At 43.4% G+C, this 25,649-nt stretch overlaps 1 protein-coding gene across 1 annotated transcript in view; it reads right to left on the bottom strand.

Annotated features, from left to right (window-relative positions):
• KCNH1 (potassium voltage-gated channel subfamily H member 1) overlaps positions 1-25,649 on the bottom strand; it is a gene marked incomplete at its 3' end in the record, with an annotated part of 195,375 nt that overhangs the window by 100,766 nt on the left and 68,960 nt on the right. Inside the window, exon 7 of the mRNA XM_084624947.1 lies at positions 17,804-18,233. Within this exon, the coding sequence (XP_084481073.1) occupies positions 17,804-18,233 (430 nt within the window). The remainder of the gene's footprint in view (positions 1-17,803; positions 18,234-25,649) is intronic.

The following is a 25,649-nucleotide window of genomic DNA, read 5'->3' as shown; positions in this document are numbered from 1 at the left end:
CACCTGTTGAGGAGACCAAACTATCTCAAAGACAACGTAACCAGTTAAGTCTGTGATACAGATGAGACTCCAATTTGGCTATGTGCTAGCAACCTTTGGCTGAAGGGATCTGGGTGGGGGTCTGGCAGACAATTATTTGTTTTTAATGTTTATATTAAAAGGTTTGTAAAATAGGGAAGATGTGTCAGGATCAGTGGAAATGGAGTCAAAAGGCCAATGTTCCCTGAAGAGACACTTATAGTGAAGAGACACGGAAACAGGGTGTTTGGCTGGAAACAACACAGCCACATGGACAGAACCCTCCACAGGGTTTAATAAAGTCTCACTTGTTCAAATTAACCTGTATTCAACGTCATTCTTTGTGAATGAAACATGGGTGTCGAAGCCTCCTCAACCCTTTTTCGGAACATGACTGCAGTCCAGTCTGGAAGAAATGTCGGCGCCAACGATGAACCAGATTTAAAAACAAGGCATCCAGGCTCTATGAGCCTGGGCAATGAGGAATGTGTCAGGAGCCTCGGTATGCCAGGGGGAGCATGATTATGGTCACTATGCCTAATCAGCAGGCATAGCCTGAACACCCCACGATGCTGCTCTGCAACCTCCGGCCAGCATCAATCAGAAGGGTGAGCTGTGGCAAAATCCATCATCCTGACACCCCTTCCCCTCTAACCCAGATGGTGCTGCTGGCACCGCTAGCTGGGGTCTCCTCCTAGTGTTCTTGGAGCACTAAAAAATAAATTTCTAGGGGCCAGATCCTGAGCCACTGTACTTGGGCATAGTTCCCTGAAGATCTGACCCTATGTCTGTTCCCGAGGTGGGATTACTCAGGAAAGTGGCTTCCTGGGCTCTTTTCCCCCACTCTAGCACACACTGCAGAGCTACCACAGCAGCCCTCACTACTCGTACTTTTAAATATTTCTAACCATAACCGGCGCCTTTAATTATTATTATTATTTTTTTTTTTTTTACGAACTCATGTGTAGAGCCTGGTTCATGTCTTCTAATGGCTGGGAGACCCCTGGCAGAATTAGTAAGTCAGTCCAACACCCGGATTTAAAACCCACATCAAGGCCATTACATCATTAGCTGCTTCATGTATTTTGAAAAAAGTGGATTAGCTTGAGCTGCTTATGATACCACTTGCCAGAGTATGCGCTTGAGAATATTGGGTAAGCATATCCTCTCCGTAGTGCTTGGCTAGTAAATCTTTGTCGACAAGGGACAACGCCAGGTTTTGTGCGAGAGTCAGCAGGTTTGCGGATCAGCAAAGTGAGAATTAATGAGGTTCCATAATATTTCTATATTCAAATTCCATTTTCCAGCCCAACAAAGGGGGCAGCCAGCACTAAGCACCATGGAGTGGGGAAGCAGTGAGCTACAAAGCTGCAGTTTTCTAATCCTGAAGTCAGTTTTCTGCCAGGCCTATCCACACCAGCTCCCAAAGAGTCATTAGGCTAGTGGAGATCCCCAGAGTGCAGTATGCTCTGGCCACATCCTCTCAACCAAGGCGTGACATACAGCTAGTTATGTATCACTACACCAGACGAGGACGTCCTCATGCCCCTTAGGGTACATCCGCACCGTATCGGGGAGCAAGTTTCCCAACCTGAGTCCACAGACTTGTGTTAGTGGGGCTTGCACCAGTGCACTAAAAATAGCTATCCAGATGTTGCTCTGATGTCATGGCTCAGGCTGGAGTTTGGCCTCTGAAGCGTGGGGCTCGGGGGGGGCAGCGGGTTTGAGGGCCTGAGCTCCAGTCTGAGCCACAATGTCAAAGTAACGTCCACACGGTGATTTTTAGTATGCTAGCACAAGCCCAGGCCATCTGTGGACCCAGACGGGGAGGCTCACTTCCAGATGCAACGTAGACGTATCCTGAGGGCAGCTTTCCGCTGCTTTTGGCCAAATGCCATCGTCTGGTTCCATTTTCATACTTAACAGTTTTTCCTGCATCCTATTCTAATTTCAATTAGCAAGAGTCTATGCATAGCCAAACTGAACAAAATTAGTACAACCATCATTACTTTGTCAAATGTTCCAGGAGTTTTGTTTCTACCTTTCTCCAAAATACAGAGTAGCCCCTAAAAAGTGCTAGAGGGACTTTATGATGCTAATTTTGCATAAGATCAATCACTTGCCCGCTTTGTTTGATGGACTCCCATGGCTGAAATCTATTATTGGAACATATAAGCATGTATTTCTGTGAACCTGACCATTCAGCTTCCACTTTCATTCTATTTCTAGCCTCTCTGTCTGAGCAAGTTATTTTGACTGATCTGAATTTTATTATTTAGCCTCATATTCAAACATATGCCCTTGTCTTTCCTAAAAAGTAGCTTTTACCTTGAAGGAACAATGGGCCCTATTCCCAACTTCCTGCTCCAAGAAACTTCCCACTGACCAATGGGGATCCAGTTTGAGTGTCAGGCCCTTTGATTACAGGATTAGGACTTTTCACTACAACTGAAACCACTGGAAAGCAGAGCTGGAAAAACTGCACTTTGGTGTTTAACCTCAACTTGGAGCATCTAAGCATCGTTGAAAATACCCACCTCAGTATTTTGATATGTCAGAGATAGATAATACAGAGCACTTAATCTGTGTATCCCTTCTACACATGCACATGAAACAGATTGCCAAAATAATGCTCAGATGTGAACACAGCACATAAAAAAGAAGCCTCTGATTTCCACTATTTCTTGTCTGGGAAAATGATTGTCACTGCAACAGCAACAAAAAAATCCAAACCCTGACAGCGTCACCAAACAAACTATATGAAACCTGTTACTTAAGGCACACATCTCCCACCACATTTTTTCCAGTATTAAAAATATAAAGTGAACTCTTTCTTCCACAGCCCTTGAGAGTTGCTTTAAAATTGCCAGTTTTACAAGGGACCTTCCAGAGGGACTGACACTACGTGGACAACAAGTTGGATTCAAAGTATTCTGTCACTGCCTACCCGTGCAAAGGGACAAGCAAAATTTATTTTGATTAATTGGCACTGATGCAGAGAAGTTAATCAATACCTGTTACCTCTATCAATAGCTTTCATATTTGTCAGTAGCTATATATACACTAATGTATCAAGAGGTGAACATATGCAGGCCAATTTACGGACAGACTTGGAGAGCATATGTTTTATAGAACTATCACTTACCACAAGCTCAGGAGTGACTATCACAGAGTAAGGCGTTCCAGTCTAGGGTTAGGGTTATAAATGGTATGACTCCCCAAGATCAGGTAAGCTCTGGCCCATTAGGGCTCCCCATGCAAGGGTTCAGGGTTAGAGAGTGAGGAGCTTCACAGACTAGGATTAGAGTTACTGACGTTAGGGCTTCCTAGGCTTGTATTAGGGTAACAGAGGGTAGAAACACCGAGGTCTGCTTATGGTTGGGACCCATAGGGCTCTTCAAACTAGGGTTATGGTTACAGAGCATAGGGCTCCCTGGCTAAAGTTAGTGTTAAAAGTGATACGGCTCCCCAGACTCTCACTGGACTTACCATTGGTAGGTTCCCCAGGACAGGGCTAGGGTTACAAATGGTGGAGCTCCCTAGGGTTAGGGGTTAAAGAGGGTAGGACACCCCATTGCAGGGTGAGGCATGGGTTTGGTAGAGCTCCCCGAGTGTTGGAAGAACATTAATCAGGAAATAGAAGTGTTCATGGCTGCCCAGAAAACGTGTACTAAATGGCATACAAACATTATAAGCCCTCACACCTCACTCTTTGTCACACACATAGGTACATCTATTGGACAGGGATCTTTCTCTCAAGCATAAAACTGACAGTGTTTTGGAACGGAAATCTTGTCTGTGATTTCTCTGGTCCTGCCACAAACTCCACCCCACATAGCCAGCTGGGCTGTGGGTGGTCAGGCCTAGTAGTGGAAGTGAGAGTTCAGCCTACTTATTAGAACTGGGTCCAGGAAACAAGCTGAGGGTCAGTACTGGAGGAACAGAAACCAAATGCTGGAGCCAGAGAGTAAACTGGAGTCGTAAGCCAGAGGCAGAGCCAGGGATCAGTACCAGAGAGACAGAAGCCGCATGCCAGAACCGGGGGATCAACCAGAGTTGTGAGGCAGAGCTGGGGCTTGAAGTCAGAAGTCTGAAGCCAGAGGGAAGCAGTGGCTGGAACAAAACAGGAGCAGGGCCTGGAAGCAGGACTGGAGCAGAGCTGAAACAAGGGCAAGCACAGTCATGGGCATGTTTTGCATTGAGCAGCCCTGATCTGCAGTGTGGGCCAGGCTTATAAGCTGGGCTGCTAAACCAGCAGCCTCTCAGGGGCTGGAGTCACTCTCTCAAGGCAGTGCATCTGGGTTCACTGGTTGTCCAGCAACAAAGTTAGCCAGGGAGCAGGCCAGCAGCTGGTCCTAGCTGATCTGGTCCGGTCCCTGACAGCACCTGCCTCCTTTCCACATCACCTCCCAGGAGACCTTGGGCTGGGTTTCGCAGGACAGGCCCAGCGGAAGTCATGCAGGAGGTCCAGGGCATGAATGTGTTCTGTGCCCATGAACACTCCTCTAGACCATATCCCTCCCAGTCAGATAGTGGAGTTTTCCCCAAACTTGGTGGGAGTTCAGAATCTGCTGGATCACATATTCCTCTTGGCCATGCATGGTTATCAACAAAAGGGAAGTAGTGATGCAGTGTGGGAAGGGATTCTTGATGAAAGGCTTCAGAAGGGAGACATTGAACATGAGGTGGATTGTGAGGGATTGTGACAGCTGCAGTTGAAAGGCTACCAGGTTAAGTTATTCCATGATTGCATAAGGCCCCAAGTTCTTGTGGTTCAGCTTTGTGGATGGATGGGTGGATCACAGGTTTTGGGTGGACAGCCAAACCATATCCCTTACTTTGAGGCAGTCAGCATGGCACTTGTATGAGGTTTTAGCCTCTTCTAACCGGTGCATGAGTTCTTGAGGTTCTTGGTGGATGCATGTGGCTAGGTAAGCAACAGTGGGCATTGGTAAGTCAAGGGGGATTAGAGAGTGGACCCCAGAATTCACAAAGAAAGGGGTCTTCTGGGTCGTGTTGTGTGTGGAGTTGTTGTAAGTGAATTCTGTGTGGGGAATGAATGCCAGCCCATTGTTCTGGTGGCAATGTAGGAACCGTGTAGGTTCTACTCCAGGACCTGATTGACTCTCTCTGGCTGACTGTGGTAAACCAATGAGGTGCAAGGTTTGATGCCCAGGAGGTGCAGAAATTCCCGCCAAAAGCATGAAACAAACGGGGACCCACACGAGGCTACTATGCTTGTGAGCAACCCATGAAGGCAAAAGATGTCATATTTTTGAACAGATCGGCTGTTTCATGGGCAATGAGGGAGGCTGCAACATGGTATAAAATGCACCATCTTTGTCAGGAAATCGACCACCACTAGAATTGTCCTGTACTGTTGGTAACTCCACAATGAACTCCATCGACACAGTGGCCCAAAGCTGATGTGGAGTGGGCAAGGGCTGAAGGAGACTGAGCAGTTTCGAACAGGGGAGATATGGTATAGGCACAAAGGTCACAGAACCATACATAGTTTGCTACCAAAGCACAGAGATAGTCACCAAAAACTCCTTAACACCAGGGTCTGGGTCTTGAATTGATCAAAGTGATCTGCTAGAGGAACATTGTGGTAGATTTGTAGGACTTGCAACCTGGAGCAGGCATCAGGTACATAGACACACCTTTTCCTATACAAAATTCCTGAGACGGTGATGATTGAGGCAATCTAGGCATTGGCATTGTCTAGGCGGATCTGACTGCAACGGGATCGTTAGGCAGCAGGGAACGTATGGAGTATATCGGGTCACAGACAGTGGTACCAGAGATGAAATTTGATGGTCTGAGAATTACGGATAGTCAAGTTCACCACATTCTCTCTTTCGAGATAATGCATCTGCCTTTCTATTCCTGGTCCTGGGGCAATAAGTCACCAAGCAGTCAAATAGTATGAAGAAGAGGGACCAGCAGACCTGTCGCAAATTTAGGTGCTGAACTGTCTTTAGGAATTCCAAGTTTTGTGATTGGTGAGGACTTGGATTGGGAATCTGGCACTTACCAGGAGACACCGCCATTCCTCAGAGGCTGCTTTAATGGCCAGTAGCTTTTCATTTCATAGTCTTGCTCCGCTGGAATGAGTTTGCATGAGTAAAAAGCACAAAAAGGATGAAGCTGATCATTGGAGGCTCTCATTTGGGATATGACTGCTCCCAGTACAAAGTTTGAGTCATTTGCTTCTACCATAAATGGCTGGCCTGGGTCAGGGTGAACCAAAACGGGGGCTGTGATGAATTTCTGCTTTAGGCATGCAAGACACACCCATGCCTCTGGGAACCAAAAAAAATGGGCTTCTCTCTGCAGGAAGGCTATGATTGGGGAACCATCCCTGAGAAACCCTTGATGAACCACCTATAGTAATTGGCGAAGCCCAAAATGCAGTGCTCCCCCTGGATGCCATCCAGTCATTGCTGTGGACCCACAAAAAGTGACAGCCATCCAGGCCTTCAGATGAGAGGATACAGCCAAGAAACTCTGTGTCCTGATCCAACTGGTATTTGTCTGGCTTGCCATATAGGAGGCATTGGCGGAGCCTTTTTAAGGCATGTATACATGCTGGTTGTGCTGTGCTTGGTCGTTTACAAAATATAAGGTTATCAAGAGATCATCATGAATGTAATCAGCATGTCCCAGAAAACGTCATTGATAAAGTGCTGGAAGGTCACAGGAGCATTACAGCGACTGAACAGCATCACCAGGTATTCAAAGTGTCCATATGGGGTGGAGAAGATGGTTTTTCACTCTTCTTCTCTCACCAGGTTATACGCCCTGTGGAGGCCTACCTTTATAAACATTTGAGCAGAGCATACTCAGTCTAGGAGTTCATGAATGGGAAGTGGTTAACGGTTCCGAACCATCACCTTATTGACGGCCATTTGTCAATGTAGGGGGGGAACCATTGTATCTAATGAAGATTGGGGCCCTAGCTGGAGAGATGGACAGCTGGATAAACCCCTTCTGCAGATTCACCTGCAGACAGACACAAAAGGCCTGGAACTGTGGTTTGGAAAGGGTGTGTATGCAGCCAAAGGGAATTTCAGCACCTAGGTGAGGGTCAATTGGGCAGTTGTCTTTGCAGTGTGATGGAAGGGTGTCCACATTTTCCTTGTCAAGTACATCTGCAAGGCTGTGGTACTTGCCAAGTATTTTGTCAGCTGCAGCAGATGGGACAGTTGGTGGTACAGCCAACTCCAATGGGCCCATTCTCTTGTAGCACAGATTCCCCAAATGATGACATGAGCTGCAGAGGATACCAATTCTCTGGCCTCTAGAAGGGAGAATCATTGGCAGTACTGAGAGCAAAAGAATACTGTCCCTTTTCACCAATGGATACAGGGGTCAGGAAAAGTGAGCTAGGGCATTCCCAGGATGACTGGAGAATGAGGGTGCCTGAGTCAATCTGAACTGCAGAGTTTCCTGGTGCCCCTGGAGTGTAATGACCCCTAAGAGGGTGGTCTGGTGTGTGACCAGCCCTGAGGCCAGGAACGACCCATCATTAGTTTCCACCAGATCCAGGGAATTTTTATGCATGTCAGTAATCTCTTGGGCCTTAACCACATCCTGGTCCATAAAATTGCCGGAGGCTCCCAAGTTAGGCAGATCCTCCAGGTAGACCCTTAGCCTTGCCTAGAGTCAGTGCTTTAATGGCAATCGGAGACACATCAAGGGTGAATTTGAGGTTGCTGCCATCCTGACAAAGGCATGTGGAGGTTAAAAGGAATCAGCCCAACCTGACTTTGGCATCTCCTGACCCTGAATCTGCTCTGACCGTTGCATCTCAAGGCAAAGGGTCTGCTGCCCCCACAACACAGACACAGGCCTGAAAGTTCAGCACTGGTTCTTCCCAGCCTCACCCAGGCATGGGTGGGCCTGCATGGGTTCCAGGTCTTGGAATGGGGTGCACAGTTGAGAGGTGGGAAGCAGGGGTACTGTCAGGGCTTGGCCACATTCATGGTGCCACTGATCAATTCTGATACTCAGGTCGATCAGTTCATCCAGACGGGACATTGGCTTGACCCATGCCAGTCCATCCTTTATATCATCGTTCAGCCCAATCTGAAACTGATGCTCCCTTAAAACACCAATTCCTATGCTGCTTGGAGGAAGGCAGGAAATTGTTGTATATGAGCACCTGTGTTTTGTGAGAAAGTCAAATTTTGGAGAGATGTGTAAGACTTGTCCCTCATTGTTCTGGTATTTGTCATTGCCACTCTCAAGGAGATAGGGAATATGATGTCTTTTCCTTGTCCTATAACGTGCTGCAGAATTGGTATTTTTCTCTAATGTTTAGGTGTCTTGTCAATTATAGGACTCATGAATGGTAGAGACTGGGAACAAATATAATAATCGTATTTGGTATATAGGTTAACGCCTCATGCTTCTATTCCCAGTACTTGTGATAAGGCAGGCATGCCATTTTACCCTTTTATGCCTCAGTTTACTTATGTGTAAAATGGATTTGGGAACACTATCTATATCCAAGACAAGGTTAAGAGGTGACTTGATCACAGTCTAAAGGTATCTACATGGTGGGGCCAGGGCCGGGGGCAGGGGATTTCTAACAGTAGATATCTCTTTAATCTAGCAGGAAAAGGCTTAATGAGATCCAGGGATAGGAAGCAGAAGCTGGACAAATTCAAACTAGAAATAAGGCACACATCTTTAACAGAGAGGGTAACTAATCACTGGAACAACTTAGGGGCATGGTGGATTCTCCATCACTTGAAGTCTTTAACTGAAGGTTGGTGTCTTTCTTAACTTCTGTTTGAGCTATAACAAATCTTTATGGGCGTGGTTGAGAAATTATTGGGTGGGGCTCTATTTTCTTTGTTTTGCAGCAGGTCAGACTACATGATCATAATGGTCCTTTCTGACCTTAATCTACAACTATATATAACAATTTTATGGGGCCTGAATAACATCTAAATTAGTTGTGCATCCTCAGATAAAGATATCTTTGTCTGTACAAGCACAATTATTTCTGGATGAAGTTTAGATTTACATTTTCAATAAAAAGGCAATAAAAGGTGTCAGTCAGCTACATCCGTTTCTATTCAAACTGTAATCAGCAATCTGCTTTACCTCTCTTTTCCAAGTTGCTTTTATGTTTGTTTTGTTGTTGAAGACAGACAATAAAGCAGGCAATATGCTAGATAGATTGCTTTTTAAGATTTTATATGTGCCACTGGGAGCTCACCAGCAGAAAATTCTTTGGGGAGTAGACAGATGTGTAACAAACATTATTAATGGTAAAATTATTTTGAAACAAGAAATTAACAATTATACTCTACGCAGTCTGGAAGTACTTTTTGAGGGGGGGAGGTGGTTTGGGAGTTTAGCAAACTTATTCAACAATAGTAAATTATCTCTGCTGTCCCACAATTAAGACAGAATAACCAGCTAACTGTTACACTGAATTTAATGCTGTAATTTTTTTCTGCCAAAGAGCATTATTGGCAGCATTTACCAGTCCTTTTTTGTAGCAATTCAGTGGCAAAAAACTACACTCTGCCTTAAGGTTGCTGGGTGGTATGTTGTCTTCTTGAAAAACACAGAGTTGAGCAAAACTCAAATGTCTGAAGGTCAGAAAACACAGTTATGGTTGCTCGTGCAACCTTAACTCTGCCCTCTTTCAGCAAAGCCCCACTATGTGCCATTAACACACACATACCTTTACTTTGCTTATAATGGCTGAAATGTACAAGCTCTTCATCTCCTTTTACATTACACTCACTCTCACCCAAAGGAATCTGTTGTCCAATTAAAGGACAAAAAGAAGCGGGAGGGATAAAAAGGTTGCCTATGTCACCTTCCTTCTACTGTTTTTGAGCAATGCCTCAGTATGCACATAGTGACAAGGGCCAGTGAGAGTATGTGGTGTGAGATTCAGGAGGTTCCATATCCTGGTGTACACTCACACACTTATCCAACTCCTCAGAAAGAATACCACATGTGTGCAAGTTAAGAACCATTTCACAGCCTTTTATGATTCCCTTACACTTACTGGTTACCATTCAACATATAAACACTGGGTCAGACCGAAGGCCCATCTAGCCCAGTATCCTGTCTTCTGACAGTAGCCAATGCCAGGTGCTCCAGAGTGAATGAACAGAACAGGTAATCACCAAGTGATCCATTCCCTGTCACCCATTCCCAGCTTCTGGCAAACAGAGACTAGGGACGCCATCCCTTCCCACCCTGGCTAATAGCAATTGATGGACCTATCCTCCATGAACTTATCTAGTTCTTTTTTATATATCAAGCTTGTTATAGTCTTGGCCTTCACAACATCCTCAGGTAAGGAGTTCCACAGGTTGACTGTGCGTTGTGTGAAAAAATACTTCCTTCTCTTTGTTTGAAACCTGCTGCCTATTAATTTCATTTTGTGACCCCTAGATCTTGTGTTATCAGAAGACGGAAGTGTTATTTACTCATTTACTTTCTCCATACCCGTCGTCATTTTATAGACCTCTATCATATCCCCCCTTCCTCATCTCTTTTCCAAGCTGAAAACTCCCCCCAGTCTTCATAATCTCATCTAATATGGAAACTGTTCCATACTCCTAATCATTTTGGTTATCTTTTTGAGATGGGGAGACCAGCTTCGGTATTCAAGATGTGGGCATACCATGCATTTATAGAGAGGCAATATTATATTTCTGTCTTATTATCTATCCCTTTCCTAATGATTTCCCACCATTTTGTTCACTTTTTTGACTGCTGATGCATATTGAGTGGATGTTTTCAGAGAACTATACACAATGACTCCAAGATCTCTTTCTTGAGTGGTAACATCTAATTGAGACCCCATCATTTTATATGTATAGTTGGGATCATGTTTTTCAATGTGCATTACTTTGCATTTATCAACATTGAATTTCATCTGCCATTTTGTTGCCCAGTCACCAGTTTTGTGAAATCCTTTTGTAGCTCTTCGCAGTCTGCTTGGGACTTAACTATCTTGAATATTTTTGTATCATCTGCAAATTTTGCCACCTCACTGTTTACCCCTTTTTCCAGATCATTTATGAATATGTTGAATAGGACTGGTCCCAACACCACTATTTACCTCTCTCCGTTCTGAAAACTGACCATTTATTCCTACCCTCTCTTTCCTATCTTTTAACCAGTTACCAATCCATGAGAGAATCTTCCCTCTTATCCTGCTTACTTTGCTTAAGAGCCTTTGGTGAGGGATCTTGTCAAAGGCTCTCTGAAAATCTAAGTACACTATATCCAACGGATCTCCCTTGTCCACATGCTTGTTGACCCCCTCAAAGAATTCTAGTAGATTGGTGAGGCATAATTTCCCTTTACAAAAACCATGTTGACTCTTCCCCAATAAATTAAGTTCATCTATGTGTCTGACAATTTTGTTCTTTACTGAAGTTTCAACCAATTTGCCCAGTACTGAAGTCAGGCTTACCAGCCTGTAATTGCCAGGATCACCTCTGAAGTCCTTTTTAAAAATTGGCATCACATTAGCTATCCTCCAGTCATTTGGTACAGATGCGGATTTAAATGATAGGTTACAAACTATAGTTAGTAGTTCTGTAATTTCACATTTGAGTTCCTTCAGAACTCTTGGGTGAATACCATCTGGTCCTAAGGTTGCCAACTTTCTACTCACACAAAACTGAATACTCTTGCCCCGCCCCCCTTCCTCTGTCACTCGCTCTTCCCACCCTCCCTAACTCACTCATTTTCACCGGGCTGGTTCAGAGGGTTGGGGTGTGGAAGGGGGTGAGGGCTCTAGCTGGGGGTGTGGGCTCTGATGTGGAGCTGGGGCTGAGGGGTTTCGAGTGCGGGAATGAAGGACAACTGTTGCAATGCAGCAGTGTTCCTGGCTATGTTTCAGAATGGTTGGAGGGTATCAAGGACCCAGATGAGCTAGGATGCGCTACTGACCTGCCCCCTAACTTCACGACTAGGCAACCAATGTATTGCCTTGAAACTGGCAGTGACCCCTGCATATATGCTTGCCCTTATTCTAGACCCTGCTCCACCCAGCTTCAGATTCTGACTTTGATCTCTGGATCTGCCTCTGGCTCTGGCATTTGGCTTCTGTCCCTCTGGTACTGACCCTTAGCTTGTTTCTTGGACACTGCCCACCCTAGACCCAGCTCTAACTCATAGGTTGAATTCTCACTTCCACCACTAGGCTTGACTGCCCATAGCCTGGTTGGCTACAGTTTAATTAGCCCAATACAAAGCATAAGGGCCCACCTCATTGGCATGGACCCCACTCAGGCCAGGTTTTCCCCGGCGGAGCTGCTTGGGGCCATACAGAACTTGCAGATATAAGTGTCCACCCTGCAGCTGCAGAATGCAGCCCTACGAGCCCAAGCAACTCCACAGGCAACCCTGGCTCTTGCCTCCCAAGAGCCGAAGGTCCCACTCCCACACAAGTTTAGTGGTGATTGTGCTCAATTCCTAGATTTCCTAAACCACCACTGGCTCCTCTTCTGACTGTGGCCCCCAATTGTTCCCCACACACCAGGCCCAAGTAGGGCTCATCATCAGTCTGCTGACTGTGGGGAGATCTTGGCCTGGGCCCCCACCCTCTTGGAGAAGTCCAACCCCCTCCTGGACTGGTTGGAACAATATATTCAGGCCATGTCAGTTGTCTTGGTTATCCCACTGCACCCAAACTGCTGAAACTGAGCTGCAAACACTACAGCAAGGGTGTTAATCAGCTGTCAAATTCTGTCACCTTGCCGCGAACACTGAAGGGAACAGAAGAGCCCTGGATCAATAGATTATCCATAAAACTATACTTACTTCAAAATGAGTTTTGGTCCCAACCCAGGTCTGTCTGAAGGATCACAAGAGGTCTGATGTGTAATGGCAGCATTTTATGAAATAATCCAGCTAACCCTCACTTGCTAGTGAGATGAACATGTCACTAAAGAGACCTAGGCCCATGATGATCTAAGTGTATTTCTTGAGTAATTCTTATCTGTGCTTTCACTTCCAAGGGAACAAAATCTTCTCTCACTTTATGTATGTACATTTCCTCTTAACAGTCCAAGAGCAGCCCTAAGTATCATGCATGTTCAACGTTTGCTGCATTATTTCAATTACAAGACCAGGTAAATAGGCTGTGGTTCACAGCACACCAACCGTCTTCAGAGTACTTAGATGGTGGTCAGTGGAGACCCGCGTGACCATATGGGACTGGCTCCTCCTCTTTGTTCGCACCTGCTCAGTGTATGAAGACACAGCTAAATACAAGCTTTCCTATTAATAATGTGAATAAAGATTGTAGTTGCCACAGGGACATTATTCCATTGGCAGTCAGAGGGGCAGTGTCTGCAAGACAAACCTCTATTAAGTCATGGTGTGGGCAAAAGCAAGGAATAAAGTATTGGGCCCTGTGTTTTCTTCACTGGCAGTAACTAACTTGCCTTAGATTATTAGACTTCTGAGGATGTTTTCTAAGGCATTTAGAGATAATGTGAGAAATTCTAGACTAGATGGACTCTTTGCCTTATGAATCCACTCACACATCACAACATGGGACACTTTACATATGAAAAATACCACAGGAGGCCATGTCTACAGAATAATAAACCCCAGTCAGCGTGGCCTTCCAATACCTATGCAAAAGTGCTGAGTTATCTATTTAATACATATAAACCAAGTTGCACACAGCACATAATAGGGAATTAAAAATAAAAAGCAGAGTAGAAGACAATCTCCTGATTCTAATTTCAGAGAGCCACTTAGTTGGTGTCAAGGTATGAAATGCAGTGAATTGTTACTGGTCTCCTTAGCAGACATTACATAACAAAAGAACACTCAGCTTACTTGTATAATTACTGTGCAACATTTTATGCCAATGTCATCTGAGATCACAGCACAATGCCCTGGCTAGAACCTGTCAGCAGTAACCAAAGAAAACACTAGCACATGCAAATTGTAAAACTGAAGGAGGAAAAAAAATACAGCGTATCTATCCCAAAGCAATAACATTTGTATCATAAGAATTGCCCCTCAATACCATAAAATCCATCAGAGGCTGGCCACAAGGTGATCCTCCATGCCAACAACAAGACTACTAATTCATGCAGCTCTGAAAGACATGTCATTTGGAAGGGGAGTGGGAAGAACATCATAGGAGGAGGAAATTCTGGGCCTGATCCTGCATTCCTTGCAACTCCTTGACTTCAACTGGAGTTTTGGGATAAGCAAGGAGTCAGGCAGGCCCTTTGTTTCCTTTACCAGAAGAAACTAGAAGGCCTTGGATTATTAGATTTTTGAGGATGATCCCAGAAGCATTTAGAGAACATTTAGCCATTAGAACATTATTCTGAGAAGTCAGAGTACACATGTTTTTTCCCATAGTCCTGGGAAGGAAAAAGAAGGTAGTATTAGGCATATTTGCTTATTCTGAATTAAGGTATTGTCCTTTGCATTAACACATGATCCAGTAACACGCTGAGCACACGCTTAACTCTTTTTAAAATCATGGTACTTCTGGGTGTTCACCACATCTCAGGGGATGTGCTGCAGCCTGCAGGATCTGGTCCAAAGTCCATTTGTCCAGAAAATATTTCTTCCTTCCATTGTTCACAGAATATCCACTAACTTTTCACTCTTCTGTCCTCTTGGACACTACTGTAATAAAAATGTCTCAAAAGTCAAGATAATTCTTTCCATAATTTATTTCTTGAGGTCTTTTACATTATCACCTAATTCTCTTTTATCTCTGCAAGTCATGCACTTTGATTCAAATCAATTTACACATGAAGCCTATTAAAGTGTTTGTTTTGGCCATTTTTTCAAAGATTTAGAAAATGTTTGAAGTCATTTATCATATAGTCTCTGATTAAGAGAGAGCACCAGGTTTCCATTTGCTTGGTCTGTCATACTGATTTCAGGTGACCTAGACATATTCTTTCCAATCTGTGCCAGACTCATTTTCCAACAGTAGATTGTGTGATTGGTTCAAGCTTTGCTCCAATTTTTTGTTCACATCTCATGTCATTAAGCACTGTGAGATTAGAAAGCCAGTAGAGATGTAATATAATAAATGCAATACAGATATCACATAAAAAGCTCGATTGTGAAACCTTCAGTTATTTTCTCCCATGAGTTGTCCCATTTCCTCAATCAAGCAGTCCCATTGGAGGGTAAGTCAGACTTTTTCATTTAAAGTAGGATTTAGTTGGGCATCTGTAAACATACAGGGCCAGCTCCTTAGCTGGTGTCGTTCCATCGACATCAATAGAGTTATGTTGATTTTCACCAGCCGAGAATTTGGCCCATCACTGTTTTCACCTAAAGCACATCACATGATCTATACAGAGTGTCCTGTACACATAAATAACCACAATAACCAAAGAGTACTTAGATTGCAATGTCAAGCACTTAAACGTCAGGAAAGGCCAGAATTAAGGTTGCCTGTGCATCCTTAATTGTGCCCCCTTGCATGCATACGCATGCACACACAATGATACAGTCTAATTACATGATCACCTACTATTGTTTCCCCACAGGAGACCTGACTCATTCTGTATTCAAGATGGACAGTGGTTAAGGAATATAAGTGTTCAATATTTCTTTTTATCGTCATTCAGTGCATAGCCCTGGTCTTATTTACTGCTCACTGTCAAAACCTTGCTCTGAATATGGAATTATTTGCTTCCTCATTGTCATTTCTAGGGCACCCATTACTGTTATAACCAAGTGACTCAAATATTAATCTCCACATACTATTCTCTTTATTTTACAGATGGAAAAACTGAGACAAGCAAGACTTAGGCTTTGGTGAATCAGTGACAGAATCAGGATTAGAATTCATGACCTCTTGACTCCCAACTCTGAGCTCATCCCTCCACATCACACTTCTGGAGGTGCTGAGCATCCACAGCTCCTGTTGACCCCAGTTGTAGGTATGAGTGATCTGCAGTTCTGCAAATCAGACCTCAGGTGTCTCTGTCTGGGTGCCCATAAAATAAGGAACAAATTAGTGTTCACTTGACAAAATTTTGGCTTAAGTGAATTGCTCAACATCACGTAGAAGCTCTGCGACACAGGCAGGGATAGAACTGAATTCTCTGGTGTGGTGTTCGACTGCCTTAGCCATGAGATCATCCTTTTTCCTTCATTTACTTCGCAGCTTCCTACTTCTGGAACAAATGAGGCAGGGGACCGAAAAACAGCATCGTTCGCTACACAGCCCTGCTTCACCCCAAGAGCGGGTCCATCTTGAATGAGGTAGGGGTCCTCTGCAATGAAAGAGGATGTGATCATGCAATTAAAAACTAGATCATGATGCACAAGGGGGTTGAATTCAGGTTGCACAGGCAACTTGGGTGCTTGACTTTGCAACTTAAAAACAAAACACACACAAAACATTAAGAGCATGTTAAGTAATTTCCTATGGTTTGTTTTTATAAAAGGAAAAAGGGTGAAAATTCTATTGTGTTAGTTGTCACAAACCCATTCCCTTCTCCTTCCCCCCATCAATCATCATCAGGGTTTGAACCCTGAAGTTTCAGCACAGACTTTCGCTACAGGGCTGATTACAGAAGGAGGCTGTTATCGGAGCATGGACTAGACTACTCCACCATGTACTGGGTCTGGAAGGAGCCAGGCCCAACTGTCTCTCTCCTCTGCCCAGGAGCTCCTATCCAGTGTGATGCTCCCCGAGGGTAGGGAGAAAGACCACTGCAGCCACATGATGAGTCCAAGGTAGGTTGTAAGAGGATTTCAACCCAGCTCTCTCCCACCATCACAGAGAGACTGTCTGCTCCCAAGGTTCGCTGTACTTACTGCTATTGTTTTGGCAGCAGCACCGGTCTCTCTCCTTAGAATGTTAGTATTCAAGATACCGGTCTGACATGCTACCAACATTTTGCTGACAACAGACAGGCAATTTTCAACAGTTTATAACTCAATTAAAGATTAATGGAATTTCACGTAACAAAGAAAAGGCACTTATCTGGCCCCTAGATCTCTCGCTGTTGAATTTCAAAGCCCTACTGCAAATACTATAGATGTTAGAGCTCCTCAAAAAAAAAAATTGCAAGATTCTTTCATATGGGAAAGTTTAGGAAACCTGAACATATGTGTCACTACCAGCGTCCTCTATAACAAAATATTCTAGGTTCTATTCTGGCAGCTTGACTCTTGATTTGTGTAATATAGTAAGGGAAGCATTTCCATCTCTGAATATAAGAACTGTACATATAAATTTAGATACTGTAAAATCCAGAAAGTAGTGAATTGAAAGATGAGATTTTTTGAATTACTCACTTAGTTCCCAATTATGCAAACATTTATACACACAAGTAACGTTACATACATGAATAGTCCTATTGACTTCACAGCATACAGTTGTTCAGACAAGTAAACATCTTCAGGATTAGGTACTTAGTTTCAAACAAACATTAATACATTTCATTCTTGTTTGATTGCATATATATGGTCTTTAATTACCCAGAACTTGCATGTTCTAATTGTTTAAATGTAAGCAGAAATTCAACTATATTTTGTTACAGAAACAGTCATTCTAATATCATGCAACATTAATGCAAGATTTCTCACCCTTGATTTTAAAATATCATACCAGAAAAATCATAATATTTTATGTAATGATGTCTAAATGTTGTCACAAAACTGAGTTTTAAAGATTGGTTAGAAACCCTTAAGATACTGCGTAAGAAATTTTTATAAAGGTTAACTTGCACAGGAAGACTTTATACCTGTTATCTATGAAAAAAATGAAATCTCTGGTACTTACAGCCAATCATCATCATAGCGACCGCAAAGATCTTCTCGCCATCCGTAGTGGGGGCAATGTTCCCAAATCCAACACTGGTGAGGCTAGTCATTGTGAAGTACAACGAGGAGATATAAACAGAATCCTTGCTTGGCCCCCCTTCCCATTTCCCTGAACCTGTCGAGTTAAACCGATAAGGCGTTCCTATGGACTCCCCCAGCTGATAGAGCCAACTTTCCGTTCGGATTGTGTTTGTATCCTCATTAATAACTTCATAATCTCCTATGCTGTACCAAATGCAAGCCAACCAGTGAGCGGCAAGACCAAACACACACACCAGCAGAACCAAGACAGCTGCTCCATACTCAATGTAATGATCCAACTTCCGAGCCACACGACCCAGCCGAAGAAGTCGGACTACTTTCAGTGAACTGAACAGGCTACTGATTCCCTAAAAGAATAAAGCAGAGCAGGCTATTAGAATTCATCATTACATTATTTAATGTTTTCTATCAACAGTGTTCATAACCTAGGCATGCAAACTGGCCACTGACACATGCCTATAAAGCGACATTACAGTGAAGCGTATCAATGTCAGTGGCCTGTGTTTTCAGGGGGACATGCAAACCTTCTCTTCTGTTTCGATTCACTTTCACATGCCTTGGGTTTCTCTTTGAATTTCTCATTTCAGACCATTTGAAATATGCATAATGCACGTTAGAGTTGATCAGATATATAGCAATGTCTACGCTTTGCTATACGTTCATAGGTTTAATCTATATAGTAACTCCTCGCTTAACGTTGTAGTTATGTTCCTGAAAAATGCGACTTTAAGAGAAACGATGTTAAGCACATCCAATTTCCCCATAAGAATGAATGTAAATGGGGGGGCAGGTTAGGTTCCAGGGAAATTGGTTTTTTTGCCATACAGTACAGTACTATAGTTGGGAGGGTCCCCCGCCTTACCCCACACAGGCACAGCCCACTGGCACTGGAGACAGTGAGGCAGGCAAGGAGGCTGAAGGTGCTGTAGGCTAGGAGAAGCACGTTGCGCAGCAGCAGCAGCTTCCCCCCCTCTGCAAGCACCAGGGGCGGGAGGGTCAACCCTCGGCCCGCCAACTCCACCCCTTCCTTCAAGTCCCCACCCTTAACCCACCTCTTCTTCCCCCACTCCTCCCCCTTTACTCCGCATGCTGCATCCTTGCTCTTTCCCCCTCCCTCCCCTGCCTCCTGCCCGGGGCAATCAGCTGGCTTGTGGCATTCAGGAGGGAGGGGGGAGGAGCGAGGACACAGCACGCAGGCTCCCCCTCCCCACCTGCCTCTTTAACACTGCAAACCAGCTGATTGCCGCGGGTAGGAGGCGGGGGGAGGAGCAGGAGGGCGCTGATCTGTGGGGTCTGCTGGCGGGTGGGAGACACTGGGGGGGGGCGTAGAGGAGCTGATTGGGGGCTGCCAGCTGTGGACAAAGCAGGCGGCCAAACAACGTTATAGCGAAGCATTGCACAACTTTAAAAGGAGCATGTTTTGTAATTGATCAGGAACGTAAGATTGAAACAATGTTAAGCGAGAGGACATTAAGTGGGGCATTATTGTACATATGAAAAAGGCATTTTATGTGAATAGGGAAGTCTCATTTGCAAGCCCAATTTTGTGATGATATTGGTTGTGGATATTTAGATGTTACTTTGAGGCTGGCTGAAATTATGGTCCAATAAATGAACAGAACTGTCGTCATCTGCAAACAAAGACCAGTCTAAGCTTTTTATTATTGTGCTTATATATCAGATAGATTTGAGACACACCATATGTAGTGGAATGAGCTCAGTGTTTGGAGACAAGAGCTCCTTATTTCTAATCCAAGTCCCGCCACTGACTCACTGTGTAGCCTTGGGCAAGTTGCTTCACCTCTCACCCTTAGGGCTTGACTACACTACGCAGCTTTTAGTGACAAGGCTGTGTCGACACAGCCTTGTTGCTAAAAGTCAGCATGTGCAAATGCTCTCTGTCGGTATTTTGTCGGCACTTTTGCTGACAAAATACTTCCAGCCCCACAAGTGGCGTTAGCTTTGTCGGCAGGAGCATGCTCCTGCCAACAAAGCTATGGTCACACTGCCACTTGTGTTGGCAAAACTTTTGTCTTTCATGGGGGGGGGCTTTTTTAAGTCCCTGTGAAAGACAAAATTTTTGTCGACAACATCGCAGTGTAGACAAGCTCTCAGTTCCCCCTTCTGGAAGATGGGGATAATACTTACCGTATCTACCTCAGATGTGGCACGACGATTAACTACAAAGGCTAAAAATGTCTAAGGATTTTGGATTCCTCTGTATTGGGATGTCCATCGCAACACCTCAAAGGAACCAGATTGTCCGAAAGTGCCGAGAACCCACCCTCTGAAAATCAGGCCCCTTTAAAATATCTGAACTTGGGCACCCAAAAATTAAGGCCCCCCAAATTACAAGTCACTTTTGAAAACTTCCGTAAATATTCTTCATGACACATCTTTGCAGTAGATATGATAAAGCTCCCACTGGGCTTCAAAATCTCAGATCTAAAGCGTGCACTACATAATGCTGAGTATCATCATTATCATCCAGATTTACACCATAAGTTTACAGAAAGCAAATTAAAAGAAAACAAAAACCAAACACATTTTGAGTGAGCTCATATATCTGATTTACCAGACACAGGAACTGCCTCTGACTAAAAAGATTTAAGTAAGCTCTCCAAACAAGTTTTAAGCTGTTTGTTTTAATAAATGTTACTGGAAATGCATAGTTGCATAATTCTGGTCACCAGGTTTTACCGATAATTGTTCAGTCATGCTTACATATAATTTGCCTCAATGTTCTAGTTCAGGCTTGTTTAATGTAGTGGAACAATTTAATTTAGCTAATAACATATGATTTACATGTTAACATAAGTCCTTTGAGGACTGAAGCAATGTATTTTTCTCTTTATTTCATGAATTTGTCATGATTATAGTTACCTATTTTGAAAAAAATGACACCGCTAGATGCTTTAACAATAAAAGTCGACTTCAAGTGCTTCTGCTAATTGTGCTCACAAACATGTCCAAAGGGGACAGTGATATTTCTATAAAACAGAATAATTTGTAGAGATTTAGAAAAAGGGCCTAAAGTGATGTGTTCCCATCATATTTACTAGTTCTAACCAGGAATCAAATCACATATCAGCCTTCAAAAATCACACATGCGACTTGTTCCCCAGATGGACAGGTAAGCCCACCTTTCCCATTTGTGCCATTCTTAGCTCTACTTCATTGACAGAAGGAGTATGATCCGTTGCTTGAAATTCAAAGGTTTAAGGACAAGAAGGCATGTAGGACCTAATGTCCAAAATAGAGGATGTGGTAGGTAGCCCTGCAGAAATATCCGTAACCCCAATAGAACGGCAACACACAATATACATATACATGAAAATCCGGGAAGGGCAAATCTAACCAATCATTTGCAAACCCAGTTCCCTACTTTGAAGTCTTAAATGCCCATTTGAGTATTCACATGCAGGTTTTGCCCTCCTTTAAATATCTGTCCTCTAATGTCAAGACATAGCACTGTGTTTCCCCCAACACACCTATGATTTTTTATGTAATAATACGACATGCAAAAATCATTAATGTAACATTAATATGCCTTGTTATTATTCAGGGCCTGATTTACAGCTGGGCCTCAGGTTTGCAGGCATAGCTTTTCATACACAAATATATTGGGCCTTCAATTCTGTGCCCACAATAAAATGCAGACAACTGGTAGGGTTTAGATATTAGCTATTTAAGTTGCAAGTACAAACAAATAGAAGCTTAAAACAGACTTACTGCATATGCAATCTGATTCAGGCTAACACTGTTTGTGCAAAATTGAGCCTACAAGTTACAGATCATCGCCGAAAAACAGTTCCAAAGTGCTAACATTAGAGCTGTGCTGCGGATGGAAATTCTGTTTCACAAAGGACTGAGATTTTGAAATTTGGTTTCATTCCAACTTGGAACAAACAACAAAAAATTTCAGTGTTGTCTGTGAAGGAAAATGCCAAAAAAAAAAAAAAATTGGATCAGTAAAAAGTGATCCAAATTCGACTTTATAATACAAAATTTAAAAAAAGGAACGAAGTAATTTCAAAACAAAAATCAAAACATTTCATTCTAAAAGTGTTTGGTTCTTCCCCTTATCATTTCTCTGAAATGAAACTTCTGTTAAAACACCACAAATTTTCCAAGCAGTATAAACTGAACTGCATTCTCCCATGGATAGTTCCTTCTAGGGCTATCGATTAATCGCAGTTAACTCACACAATTAACTAAAAAAAAGAATTAATTGCGATTAATCGCACTGTTAAACAATAGAATACCAATTGAAGTGTATTAAATATTTTTTATGTTTTTCTACATTTTCAAATAAATTGATTTCTATTACAACACTGAATACAAAGTGTACAGTGCTCACTTTATATTATTATTTTTATTAAAATATTTGCACTGTAAAATGATAAAAGAAATAGTATTTTTCAATTCACCTCATAAGTACTGTAGTGCAATCTCTTTATCACGAAAGTGTAACTTACAAATGTAGATTTTTTGTTAAATAACTGCACTCAAAAACAAAACAAATGTAAAACTTTAGAACCTACAAGTCCACTCAGTCCTATTTCTTGTTCAGCCAATTGCTAAGAAAAACAAGTTTGTTTACATTTACGGGAGATAATGCTGCCAGCTTCTTATTTACAATGTCACCTGAAAGTGAGAACAGGCGTTCTCATGGCACATTTGTAGCCGGTGTTGCAAGGTATTTACGTGCCAGATATGCTAACCATTCGTATGCCCCTTCGTGCTTCAGCCACCATTCCAGAGGACATGCTTCCATGCTGATGATGCTCATTAAAAAAATAACGTGTTAATTAAATTTGTGACTGAACTGCTTGGGGAAGTATTTTATGTCTCCTGCTCTGTTTTACCCGCATTCTGCCATATATTTCATGTGATAGCAGTCTTGGATGATGACCCAGCACATGCTCATTTTAAGAACACTTTCACAGCAGATTTGACAAGCCGCAAAGAAGGTACCAATGTGAGATTTCTAAAAATAGCTACAGCACTCAACCCAAGGTTTAATAATCTGAAGTGCCTTCCAAAATCTGAGAGGGATGAGGCGTGGAGCATGCTTTCAGAAGTCTTAAAAGAGCAACACTCAGATGCGGAAACTACAGAAACCTGAACCACCAAACAAGAAAAGCAACCTTCTGCTGATGGCATCTGACTCAAATGATGAAAATGAACATGCGTCGGTCCACTCTGCTTTGGATTGTTATCGAGCAGAATCCATCATCAGCATGGACGCATGTCCTTTGGAATGGTAGTTGAAGCATGAAGGGACATATGAATCTTTAGTGAATCTGGCACATAAATATCTTGTGACGCTGGCTACAACAGTGCCATGAGAACGCCTGTTCTCACTTTCAGGTGATATTGTAAAAAAGAAGCAGGCAGCATTATTTCCTACAAATTGTAACCAAACTTGTTTGTCTGAGCGATTGGCTGAAGTAAGTCTGAGTGGACTGGTAGGCTGTAAAGTTTTACATTCAAAAATAAAACAATGCAGTAATTTTTTGTACATAATTCTACATTTGTAAGTTCAACTTTCATGATAAAGAGATTGCACGACAGTACTTGTATTAGGGGAATTGAAAAAAATATTAATTTTGTTTTTTACAGTGCAAATATTTGTAATAAAAAATAATTATAAATTGAGCATTGTACACTTTGTATTGTGTTGTAATTGAAATCAATATATTTGAAAATGTAGAAAACATCCAAAAATATTTAAATAAATGGTATTCTGTTATTAACAGCGTGATTAATTGTGTGATTAATCAAGATTAATTTTTTTAATCGTGAGATTAATCATGATTAATTTGTTAATCACTTGACAGCCCTAGTTCCTTCATAGTTTTTCTGACCAGCTCTAGTTAATGTTTTTGTGCTAATACTAGTTTGCTCACATTGAACAAACATGCATATTTAGTTACATGTTTAACATCCTATATAGTAACTGGCAAAGTAGAGTACTTAAATGTTACTATAAAAACCTTAATTTTTGCTTTTTCTGACATATGTTTTAATATAAAAGCTGTTGTGTTAGCATATTTTGCATTTAACTTTTTTTCTTTTTTTAAATAAAAGAAATTAAAAGAAACCACCCAAAAAGATTAACACTTCATTGCTCCCAATTAGGCTTTGGAGTTGACTGTCATTATGGATTTTCAGGTGTGCAAGTGATCTGAAATTAGTAAAAATTTTATGTTGATGCACTAAAACAGGGGTGGGCAAACTATGGCCCGTGTGCTGAATTTGGTCCCTCAGGGCTTTGGATCCAGCCTGCGGGATTGCCCCTCCCCCGTGGCACCACAGGCCCCGCGCCGCTACCAGAAGCGTATGGCACCATGTCCCTGCAGCCCCTAGGGGAGGGTGGGCACCCTTGCCTGTGGGTACCTCCCCCAAAGCTCCCATTGGCTGGGAATGGGGAACCGCAGCCAATGGGAGCTTCGGGGGAGGTACCCACAGGCAAGGGCAGCGTGCAGAGCCCTCTGCCCACCCTCCCCCAGGGGCAGCAGGGACATGGTGCCAGACGCTTCTGCTAGCGGCACGGGGCCGGGGCCGGGGCCAGGGCTGCGGCTGGGGCCAGGGCAGGCAGGAAGCCTGCCCTGGCCCAGGTGCATGCCACTGCCACCCCGAAGCCGCTCCAGGTAAGCAGTGCCGGGCTGGAGCCTGCACCCCAAACCCTTCCTGTACCCCGCACCCCAACTTCCTTTCCTGAGCCCCCTGCCTGCACCCCAACCCCCTGCCACACTCCACACCCCTCCTGCACCCCAACCCCCTGCCCCGAGCCCCCTGGTACACCCCGTACCTCTCCTCTGCCCCAACCCCTTGCCCTGAGCCCCTTCCTGCACACTGCACCCCCTCCCACACCCTGCACCCCAGCCCCCTGCCCCAGCCCTACATTCATGGCCCTGCATGAAATTTCCCTACCCAGATGTGGCCCTCTCTTGCACTAAAAGAAACAGAACCCAGTTTGCTCTATCTTAGCTGTGCTGCCTCTGTTGGAAGCAGTAAAGACTTAATTTTATCACTGAAGTCAGCATTGAAGATATGAATACACACAAAGAATACATCTCTTGGCTATGAATGTGCCATTTTTAGATTGCCACTTTCCAGAGTAGAATAATGCTTTACAGTTATTGTCTATTTTAATGCTGCTCTTATCGACACAGAAACAACCTATTCCATCACACAGCAGACAGCAACAGGTTAGCTTCAAGAGGTCACACAAGAGAAATGCCTCAACTCAATATACTCCCACTTGATGCTTCTAATTCTCTCAGGATTACTACTCATATACACATTTGAGGGACAGGTTAAGAGACACACATTGAGCTCCATCTGCCAAAGAAGAAATAAGTTTCAGTTCATTAGAGCTGGAAATGGTGCTGCACATCATCACCAAGAATTACCAATTTCTGTACTGCAAAGGAGCCCTTTAGGGAACACCCGTAAGGAAGATGCGAGTGTAGAACAAGTTTCTCAACACCAGCAGTCCCCTGTGAAACAGTGACTGGACATATTTCTGTGAAGTGTTGCTCCACACTGTTAAGCAGCTATGTAAAAACTGCACCTCATCTTTCATCAGATCTGTTTCTTGGGTGCTTTCAGAGGCTAGGAACAGACCTGAGTAACCAAGATGGGGGGAGTAAAAATAAGGATTTTTTACTCTGTTTTAGTCCTGTTTGCCATGCAGAGCCAACACAACGAAGGAAGAGCAAGCCAGACTCCATTCCTTCTAATGTATCATCAAT

Source organism: Lepidochelys olivacea (assembly GCF_965140295.1).
Source record: "Lepidochelys olivacea isolate rLepOli2 genome assembly, chromosome: 3".
Lineage (NCBI taxonomy): Eukaryota > Metazoa > Chordata > Testudines > Cheloniidae > Lepidochelys > Lepidochelys olivacea.
The sequence above is the reverse complement of the archived record's forward strand: the minus strand, read 5'-3'. Positions and strand labels throughout refer to the sequence as shown.